We start from the raw sequence: 10,586 nt of genomic DNA, 5'->3' as shown, positions 1-10,586 counted from the left end.
GACAACACATCAGGATGTCGTACAGAACATCGGTGCAACCAGACGACAAACACGAAGGCGCACCGATGCAGATGTTTTGTCATCTGTTCTGCATGGATCCAGCCTCTGAACGTCGACACAAATCTGTACAAATATACAAATATAAGGCATAAATTTGTGTCGAGTAGACTCACCCCACCCAAACACCAGCACACAGAGTATGGGTGGGTGGTTGTTCCCACCCAATCAAAAGTGAAGAAAAGAAGGCTCAGAGAAAACATGAGCAGTGTTTCTAACTTCTGATTGGGTGGGCAGCGTTAAGCCCGCCTTCATACCGTCGTCAGAGGTGAAACCAAACAAAGAAGCAGGCGCCATGTCTCACCTGTGAACTCAGAGGACGACAAACAGGTAAAGCACAAATTTATCTGCTGTTTTTTCTGAACAGTGAAACTCATCACTAAATGTTTTCTCATGCGTTGGATTCTCTGCAGGTCTGCTGCACCTTTGTTAGCTGTGTTTGTGCTGTGAGGTGCGTCGTGATTCTCTTTGTTAATAGTTTCACTTTGATCGTTACTGCCTTTAATATACTTTTGATTTTTCCTCATTTACATATTTTCTTTATGGCTGCAGAGAGTGAACCTGTGTGATATGATGCAGAACTATAATTCCTAATATTTGTTTTGTGCTTTTATCAAATTACTGCACAGAATGAGCAGAAACATGAAACTTAGATTATTTGTTATATAACCTATGATGACATCAATAATTTCCTCTGAGTAGACAGAAAGGTTGCATATAAACTGGAGGGTGAGACGGTTGAGTGAAGAGGAATATTTTAATATTTTATCTATATGAAACTTTTAATCTCTACTGAAACTGCCACAACTCCCCCCTCACACACACACACACACACACACACACACACACACACACACACACACACACACACACACACACACACACACACACCTTTTTTGCAGCTGCTCACCTGTACCCAGCGGGCTGGAACAGGTCCTGGTATTCTCTTTGTTGCAGATGTACCGCCCACACTCAGATTGTGTTTCACTTACTGGAGTTTTTAGACTCTCGTGATCTCATCTAATCATCGTTCTCAGAAGCGTTTGCTAAATTAATCCTTGTAGTAAGATGTGAATGTGATTATGATCCAGGTGATGTGGTCTATAGTTGGTCGTTTCTGTCCGACTGTTTGGAATAATCTTAGTCCAATTATGCACTTGAATGCAGCACACATGAGTGGATCAAATGGATCCATCATAATATTCTTTAATTAAAACTCATTCAAGTAATATCTTCTTGTGCACAGTAGGCTTCCTGAAAGCATAAATGATCTCTGAGGTTGAGAACGTGAAATAAATCATCCATGTGTATAAAACACTTCTACATGTGTTCAGACTGAGGTCCCCTGATTCTTCAATCTGGTTGATCAGTCTATACAAAGACTTTAATTTCTTTGAAAACTGAAATTGAAAGTGAAAGATGTGAACCTTCTTTCTGCCGTTACTCATGATGTGGGCGACCGTGGCTCAAGAGTTGGCAGTTCGTCTTGTAATCGGAAGGTTGTCGGTTCAAGCCGGGGCTCGAACCGACGGTCTCGGTCGTTGTGTCCTTGGGCAAGACGCTTCACCCGTTGCCTACTGGTGGTGGTCAGAGGACCCGGTGACGCCAGTGGCCCCAGGGCAGCTGTGGCTACAATGTAGCTGCCATCATCTGTGTGTGAATGACTGAATGTAGCATAAAGCACTTTGGGGTCCTCAGGGACTAAGTAAAGCGCTATACAAATACTATTTACCATGGCTAAATGTAACTTGTGTTACACTCTTTTTTTCTGCCGTTCCATTCGAACCATTCATGCTTACAGCCCCTTTGTCCACCTACCATCACATGTGGTGTGATTCAAAGAACCTAAAATACTTTTTTTTCCTTCCAGTTCATCCCCAGGTCTTTTCAGAAAATCGACATCATGGCAACCAAAACAGCTGGTGAGTCCACTCACATGTTATTGATCAGCAGTGAGGATTTTGCACTCACACCGTCCACAGAGAGTAGATTTAGAGAGTAACTGTAACATCTGTTCAGGTATTGGAAGTGAAAGCACACAACAAACAGGTGCAGCAGCAGCAGGGTGGAGCAGGATCCAACTGCCATGATCACACTGTGCTGCAGGTTTTAGGAGCAACGTTGGCTGATAAACATATCCAACATGCTCACAGTACATGTCGCCCTGTTCTGCCAATATAGTTACTCGTTCATTTCCAGTCGCTTCACTTGCTGAAAGAATGAATGTAAATAAAAAATAAATAACTGAAAGCTGCTTGAAGGCACCTTAAATAGCTCCCTGATCTACCAGGCAATCAGGAACAGGTGGATTATCACAGACACACACTCCAGGGTGAATTGTATAATTAGTCCACCCACACGAAGTACGAAAAGAAAGCAGGATAACAAAAACCCCTGACAAAATGGCTTCTTGCCCACAACAAGAAACACAAAGAAGCCGGATTAAGGAAGCCATGCTTGTAAATACTTCACTCAGAGACAGTGATATGCTGAGATACTTTCTTGGTTTGTTTTGAAATCCAAATTCGGATTTCTTTAGTTTCTCCAGTGACCACTTAGGAACAAGAAATAGATTCATGGTATTGTTAGTGATACTGGGATGTGCAGAAAAAAGATGTTATCTGTGAAATAATGCTCCATCTTTGAAGATGATCAGAACTTTATAAAATTGGGGTCAAGTTGATACGATAAAAAAAACAACCAAAAACAACTTGGGGTAAAATCTCTGCTTCTAGTCTTTTCTCACCGGCTCAGGGTCCAATCTTTAAACTTAATTGAGATGGTATGAATTGATTTCAGTCAAGTACACTAATTACTTGGCATATCAGAAGTAGAGACCTCATGACACATTCCTGTAACACCAAGAGATTTCCCACATTTAAGTGTTGAAGGATAACTTGAGTTCTTTATATTTTTGCAGAGGATTTCCAAAAACCAGAAGATAGCAGCTATGACATCAAGGACTGTAAGTTGAACTAACAACATTGATGTATCATGAGTAAAATAAAAATCATTTCATTTAAAGTATTAGTTATAATGCCAAAAGCTATATAATTTAGGAAGGGAGGGATAAAGCTCTACTAATCCTACAATGACATTTCCCTCCTGTGTTGTCAGGCATCAGCCAACCAGATTTTAATCTGAAAATCTTAGAAATATGGTATCTAACCAGATTCTTACTCTGGTAAGAACAACAGTCAACAACAGTCGCCTCAAGGCGCTTTATATTGTACAGTAGATACAGAGAAAAACCCAACAATCATATGACCTGAAAACTGAAGGCTCTGCCTCCCATTCTACTTTTAAATACTCTAGGAACAACAAGTAGGCCTGCAGAGCGAGAGCGAAGTGCTCTGATAGGCTGATATGGTACTACAAGGTCATTAAGATAAGATGGGGCCTGATTATTTAAGACCTTGTATGTGAGGAGCAGGATTTTGAATTCTGGATTTAACAGGAAGCCAATGAAGGGAAGCCAAAACAGGAGAAATCTGCTCTCTCTTTCTAGTCCCTGTCAGGACTCTTGCTGCAGCATTTTGGATCAGCTGAAGGCTTTTCAGGGAGTTTTTTGGACTTCCTGATAATAATGAATTACAGTAGTCCAGCCTGGAAGTAATAAATGCATGAACTAGTTTTTCAGCGTCACTCTGAGACAGGATATTTCTAACTTTAGAGATGTTGCACAAATGGAAGAAAGCAGTCTTACATATTTGTTTAATATGTGCATTGAAGGACATGTCCTGGTCAAAAATGACTCCAAGGTTCCTCACAGCGTTACTGGAGGCCAAGGTAATGCCATCCAGAGTAAGAATCTGCTTAGATACCATATTTCTAAGATTTTCAGGGCCGAGTACAATAACCTCAGTTTGATCTGAATTAAGAAGCAGAAAGTATCATGAACCAACAGCTTTGCCCAGGAAAGTGGACCCAAAAACGCAGACAAACATGGGCGTGGAATGCTTACAGTGATATTTATTTGAAAAGGTGGCCAAAAGTGACGAGGGGCCCAAAAGGCTAGTGGCAGGAACGCGGAAGAGGTCAGAGAGGCGAGGGGATATTCTGTAACAGATGGAGAGGTAGTTAAAATCGAAAGAGAAAACTAGAGCTTGATAACTAGAAACTGGAGAATAGTTCGCCTTACTGTGCCAGTCATGGTTCGTTTCACTGAGGAGAGGGGAGAGAGGTCCGTGGGAAGCTTCTGGAGGGTCTCAAGCTGAAGCGTGGAGGTTAGAGGGCAGGCAGGCGAGCCGGCTGGGAGACAGGGACTGTCCCAGTAAGGTGAAGCCAGGGTTGAAACTCCGCTGAATGAAGGGAAGACAGGAATTACTCCAACAGATAAATCACACAAGGAAAACCACAAAGGGAAACGTAATTTACCACCAAGAAGAGTAGAACAAACTGGCAAGGAGGGGCCGGTTGAGTCAGCTGAAGTAGGTCTCCCGCTGATTGCTCGCAGCTGAGGCTCACTTGAAGCACTGAAGTCCCTGCCCCAAAGGGATGGCTCAGCAGCCACACAAGGAAAACCCCCTCCAGGCACTCCCACGGACCATGACAAAAAGTTAGTGGCCATCCCAATCTTTATGTCTTGTGACATTCTTGACATTTCAAACTTGGAAGTGCTAATTGTCATCCTAATTGTGTCACACCACACTAGTGCAAACTGGAAGTCAGTCCCTTGCAAAATCAACAAAATCAAAAATCAGATAAGATAAAAGTTTATTAATCCCTCGGGTGGATTACTCTGGGAAATTCGGTAAGATCAGAGGTAAAATCAGAGATTATACCCTGAGACCATTGATCCCAGCACCTAATAAGTGTGTAGCCCTTGAATGCACCTAAATATTCTGTCCAAAAAATTATAAACAGAATCAGTGACAAAGGACAGTCCGGTGCCAATCTGCGGGGCCAACAACCCTTGGAGAGGAACCTTTTTTTGGGGGGAGGGTTCTCTGATAAAAAGGTCCTAATCTCTGGTCCTATGGGTCTTACCCAGCTGCACCCCTGCACCAGCTGGAGTACTAACTACCTAGAAATTGTCCAGGTGTCTTTCCTCGTAACCCTGATAAGATAAACCAAACCTGAATAGCCTTGTAGGTCAAGTCATATCAGTCCCACCTGTTAATGGTAGGTCCCCTATTGACTGAGCCACTTGTAGTTTCTGGGTGTATTTCAGAGGCCCCAAAGAAAGGTTATCATATGTTATAATATAAAGGGCTAGCGTTGACATCCTGTACATTTCCACTTTTACTTGAGTAAAGAAGTTGTTTCATTTCTTCTACTTAAGTAAATCAAGTTTGTACTTTTGCCACCTCTGCCCAACAAAATCACGGTAGTGCCTTTAAAACATCTGCATGAGCTTATCCTCCTAAATAGAGAGCTGATATGGCTTTTCAACTAATCAAGAAACCATATCAGAAAGTGTAACTGCCAGCGCTATCACTAAGCAACCTGTTTTAAGACAAATTTGTAAGTGATTATTTCTCAAGTGAAATGATTAACAATTACAAACTATTTAATAGAATGTGACATAAATATGTGTTTCATAATTTTTGAGGCAATTTACATTGTTTTTTGCAGCACGTGAACTCAGGATAATGCTGTTTGGAAAAAGTGAGAACAAAAAATCAGCCCTGGAAAAGCTCCTCGTTGGGAAAAAAGAGTCTAAAGGTTTTGGAGGAAAGCAATCTGGTGCTGCCTCTGGAGAGAGGAACAGGAAACCTCCCACAGTTGTAAAAACTCCCGACATCTTCAGTCTGCCTGTGAATGAGCTGTTTAAAGTGATGAAGAGCTGTGTGAGTCTCTGTCCTCCTGGACCAAACGTTCTGCTGCTGTTAGTCAAACCTTCTGATTTTACTGAGGAGAACAGACAGACTCTGAATTTGGTCCTGAGCTTGTTTGGTCAAGATGCTTTTAATCACTCCATCGTCATCCGAACGCATAATCAGGAAGGGAATAAGTCAGTGGATAAACTCATTGAAGAATCCAAACAAAAGCAGCACTACATTAATTTTGACAGGAAAGACTCCTCCTCAGATTCCTCAGAGTTGATGGAAGAAATGAATGAGATGGTGACTAAAAACTGGGGAAAATATCTAACGTTAAAAGAAGAGGCTAAACCCAATCTGAAGTCCAGTCTGAACCTGGTTCTGTGTGGGAGGAGAGCAGCAGGGAAGACGTCAGCAGCCAAGGCCATTTTAGGTCAGACTGAGCTTCATTCAGCCTCCAACTCATCAGAGTGTGTTAAACATCAGGGAGAGGTGTGTGGACGTTGGGTTTCCCTGATGGAGCTGCCTGCCTTGTATGGAAAACCTCAGGAGGCAGTGATGGAGGAATCATTCAAGTGTATCTCCCTCTGTGATCCTGAGGGTGTCCATGCCTTCATCCTGGTCCTACCTGTGGCTCCCCTCACTGATGAAGACAAGGGAGAGTTAGAGACCATCCAGGATGCATTCGGCTCTCGAGTCAATGACTTCACCATGATTCTGTTCACTGTGGACTCAGATCCTACAGATCCAGCTGCTGAAAATATATTAAGTATAGACAAAGACATCCAGAAGCTTCTTCAGACGTTCGGACAAAGACATGTGGTTCTCAACATCAAAGACAAACAGCAGATTACAAAGATGTTTGAGGTTGTGGACAAAATTAGTGATGCCACAAACAAACCACACTGTTATACAAAGACAACATTTCTACATGCACAGATGGACAAAGTCTTACAACAAGATAAATCCATACAGATGCAACATGATGAACTTGAGAAGCTGAAGACGAACATGATGACTTGTAAGTAGTTTAGATTTTAATATTTTTATGTGTTCAGTGACCCAAAGAGTTTTAATCCAGCAGTATACAAGTTTTAACTCTGATTGTTTTCATGTTTTAGGTGATGAAGTTGAAGGAAAAGACTCAGATTGTCTCAGGATTGTGCTGATTGGGAAGACCGGCTGTGGAAAGAGCTCTACAGGAAACACGATTTTAGGAAACGACAAGTTTATAGCTGCATCAAGTCAAATGTCGGTCACAACATATTGTACGAAGGCAGAGGGTGAGGTGGACGGTCGTCCTGTTGTTGTGGTCGACACTCCTGGTCTGTTTGACACAGCTCTGTCCAATGAAGAAGTTCAAGAAGAGCTGGTGAAATGTATCAGCCAGCTGGCTCCAGGACCACATGTCTTCTTGGTGGTGATAGGGGTTGGTAGATTCACAGCAGAGGAGAGAGAAACGATCAGGCTCACTAAAAGATTCTTTGGGAAGAATTCAGAAAAGTTCACCATCATCCTTTTTACCAGAGGAGACGATCTGGAGCGTCAGGGAGAGTCTATTGATGATTATATCAAGAACAAATGTCATGATTCCTTTAAGAAGCTGATCTCTAACTGTGGAGGAAGATACCATGTGTTCAATAACTCTGACAAACAAAACTGCACACAAGTCAGTGAGCTGATAAAAAAGATTGACACCATGGTGAAGAACAATGGAGGAAGCTTCTACACCAATGAGATGCTGCAAGAGGCTGAAACTGCGATAAGGAAGGAGATGCAGAAGAATTTAAAGGAGAAGGAAGAAGAGATGCAGAAGGAAAAGGAAGAGATTGAAAGAAAACATAAGCAAGAAATGAAAGCAATGAAAATAAGAATGGCAGAAGAGAAAGAAAAATCAGAAAAGGAGGGAAAACAGAAAGCTGAAGAACTCGAGGAAATGATGAACAAAATTAAGGAAGAACAAGAGAAGAAGAAAAAAGAAGAAGAAATGAGAGAAAAGGAGGAAAAGGAAAAGGACACTGGAGAAGAAAGATATCGACAACAATTCAAAGAAGAACTTGAAAAGTTGGACAGACAAATTCATTTGGAAAAAGAGGCAAAGGAAAGTGTCGACAGACAGCTGGAAGAGACCAGAGAAGAGATGCAACGAAAACAAGAAGCCTGGGAGAAAGAACGAAGAGAAGAGCGAGAGAAACAAAGACAAGAAGATGAAAAGAGACGACAGGAGGAGGAAGAAAGAATAGACAAACTGCTGGAAAGTTACAAACAAGAAAAAATAAAATACGAAAACAACAAATTACAAGAGGAACAAATAAGAAGAGAAATGGAAATAACAGAGAACAATCATCAGAAAACACTGGAGGACCTAAAGAAGAGCTATGAAAGAAAAGCCAGACAGAAAGCAGAAGAGTTCAACGAATCCCAAAAGAAACACATGGATGAATTAAATGCTCAGCGGGAAGAACACGTGAAGGAAATGAACGACTTAGTCAAACGTGTGACCAAGAAGAGCGAAAACCTGAGAAAGATCAAGAATCTAGTGGAAAAACATGAAAAACAAATGAGGAATGCAAAAACTGAGGAGGACAAGGACGAACTACAGGAAGAACATGAACAACAATTAAGTGAATTGATGCAAAAAATCTTAAGTAAGGAGGTCAGTGACGCGTCAGGCTGCAGCATTTTATGACGAGAAATGAATGATTTCAGTTGTTTTTCTTTCATTTGTACTGGGAAAAAACGTTAAAGAAGCACCGATTTGTTGTTCTGCACGTTTTACATGTTTGGGATTTCCTCGCAACAGCAAATAATTCTGACTGGGTGTCATCGAACCTGCCTTAAACACAGTGTCGGACTCCAGTCTCACCATTAAACCACAAGTCACTATCCCAACATTACCAAAGCTTCTGACTGGTTAAACTAACTCCAAAGACTGAATAGGTATTAGTTGCTAAAAGACCCACATGGAACCAGCATGTTCCACTCTGTCTCAGCTCATTAATCTCCCACCTGGCAGAGTGGAAGCTATGGTCAGTGTTTTTCCAGCAAATAAATGTTTTTATCATAATTTACTTCAAAATAGAAACAGAGTATAAGTTGCAATGATGCAGGAAAAACAAATTATTTTCAAATAAGTAAAGAACAGAACAGTTATCAGTGTGACTTTGTCATTCTAATGTAATCATTGTGTGTATGTTTGTGTGGGCCGGGGTATTAAATGTTTGATCACAAAGAAAGACGACACACATTTGGTGATCAGGTACCTTTATTCTTGTCTTTTTTTGAAGTTATGAATCAAATAATTTTTCCTGGGCTGAGCTCTTTAAGTACCAGGATTTTCATTTAAGTTGTTAGTTTTGCTCTGTACTGCACTGTAAGTTGAATCAGTCATTTTAATCTTTTCTGATTTGTTTTCTGTAATGTTTGGTAAAAATCTGGAGAGTGTGTGATTTGATTTATTGTATTTTATTGGGAATAGTTCTATTTTTATTGTGTTTATTTGTTTTGGGTTTTTTCATACATTTTGTGTAATCAGTAATTATCGAGTTTTATTATAAAATCTCTCATTATTTTTTATTAAATAGTCAGATATATGACTGTAAAGTTTAGATATTATTTATGCCTCTGCAATATCTAATTATAACACCATTTACTCAATTATCATTGAAAATAATCAGATACAGTAGAAAATATTTGACTTTATTTTGATAAATGTCAAATATAAATTCTTTGCTTCATAATTAGTGACATAACTAAGAATAAAAGTATTTTATGCATCTGTTGATTTTCCAAATAATGAGTGTTTCCCTGTGATTCGTGTGGATGGTACTTAAATGATGAAACAAAGCATCTTCATTCATATTTTGATTTCATGTTTTCTTTAATTTCAGTGAAGATCTTGTCAAATCAAACAAAAATCTTCCTAAACCCCACGCCCACTCTGACACGTGTGTTTTGCAGCAGTTTAATTTCTGTCTGTCAGCAGCATTAGCATGGAACGTAGTGCAGAACAGGAAGAGAAAGGAAGATTGCAGTTATCACAGATCCATAAAACTTTAGAATTTGTAACTGGTGCTCTGAACCCCGGATAAGCTGGAGGAGGTGGCTGGGGAGAGGGAGGTCTGGGCCTATTTGCTTAGGCTGCTGCCCCCGCGACCTGGCCTCGGATAAAGCGGATGAAGATGGATGGATGGATGGATGGATGGATGCTCTGGACTTGGTGGGAAATGTGCTCTTTGAGTGGACTTTTTTTTTTTTTTTTTTTTTGAACAGTTTAGAACTGGCCTTCTTTTTGAACAGTTACAAAGCGAGTTTAAGACCTAAAATAATTTGAAATTGTTTGAATGTGTAGCTACATTTGCAGCCTGATGCTCTCAGTAATCAGCCTCAGTTTCTACAGTAATGATTCAACTCAGCACTAAATGAGTGAGCAGCTCTCCACTTAGTCTATGCTGGCAGTAGTGCTAGATGGTCACATAGAGGAAGCATTAAGGCTATGAGCTGTACAATAGCAAGTTCTATATAACACATAGAGGTGGTGCAGGAATATCAATATAAACACTGACATTGATTTGAGCATGATATTTTAAATCTTTTTGAAACTATAATTTCATTCAGTGTCTTGATCTTCATCATATTTATTTGTCTTTGATTATTGCCAAAGTCCTTCTAGCAGCAAACCCCGCCACTTAGCAGCCATCTTTAATCACCCCTGAACAACTTTTTAAAATATCAAAATCTATTTAAACACCAGGATGTTAAACC

At 40.4% G+C, this 10,586-nt stretch overlaps 1 protein-coding gene and 1 long non-coding RNA gene across 4 annotated transcripts; one reads left to right on the top strand and one right to left on the bottom strand.

Annotated features, from left to right (window-relative positions):
- Nucleotides 1-348: 348 nt before the first annotated feature.
- LOC113034020 (GTPase IMAP family member 8-like) lies at nucleotides 349-9,615 on the top strand. Of its 3 annotated transcripts, XM_026188294.2 has the most exons (6): nucleotides 360-387; nucleotides 471-508; nucleotides 1,928-1,979; nucleotides 2,978-3,022; nucleotides 5,635-6,843; nucleotides 6,944-9,615. In XM_026188294.2, the coding sequence occupies exons 3-6, from the start codon at nucleotides 1,961-1,963 to the stop codon at nucleotides 8,509-8,511; spliced, it is 2,841 nt and encodes a 946-aa protein (XP_026044079.2). In that variant the 5' UTR covers nucleotides 360-387; nucleotides 471-508; nucleotides 1,928-1,960; the 3' UTR covers nucleotides 8,512-9,615. The 3 variants fall into 3 exon arrangements, with proteins under 3 accessions (XP_026044080.2, XP_026044079.2, XP_080165080.1); XM_026188295.2 differs by lacking the exon at nucleotides 471-508 and having other exon boundaries at nucleotides 349-387; XM_080308954.1 differs by lacking the exons at nucleotides 471-508; nucleotides 2,978-3,022 and having other exon boundaries at nucleotides 369-387.
- On the bottom strand, nucleotides 4,005-5,179 carry LOC113034021 (uncharacterized). Its single transcript, XR_003274111.2, has 3 exons — nucleotides 4,435-5,179; nucleotides 4,199-4,358; nucleotides 4,005-4,116 (listed from the first exon to the last, which is right to left on the bottom strand). It is a non-coding gene; the product is annotated as an uncharacterized LOC113034021 (long non-coding RNA).
- Nucleotides 9,616-10,586: the final 971 nt, after the last annotated feature.

This window comes from Astatotilapia calliptera, chromosome 12 (genome assembly GCF_964374335.1).
Source record: "Astatotilapia calliptera chromosome 12, fAstCal68.1, whole genome shotgun sequence".
Classification (NCBI taxonomy): Eukaryota; Metazoa; Chordata; class Actinopteri; order Cichliformes; family Cichlidae; genus Astatotilapia; species Astatotilapia calliptera.
Note: the sequence above shows the minus strand (reverse complement) of the source record. Positions and strands in the feature narration are given on the sequence as shown.

Bases quoted from the DNA above. Each gene is read 5' to 3' on its own strand.
- LOC113034020 (XM_026188295.2), top strand. The intron at 3,023-5,634 runs GTAAGTTGAACT...TGTTTTTTGCAG, and splicing joins CAGCTATGACATCAAGGACT to CACGTGAACTCAGGATAATG. The intron at 6,844-6,943 runs GTAAGTAGTTTA...TTCATGTTTTAG, and splicing joins GAAGACGAACATGATGACTT to GTGATGAAGTTGAAGGAAAA.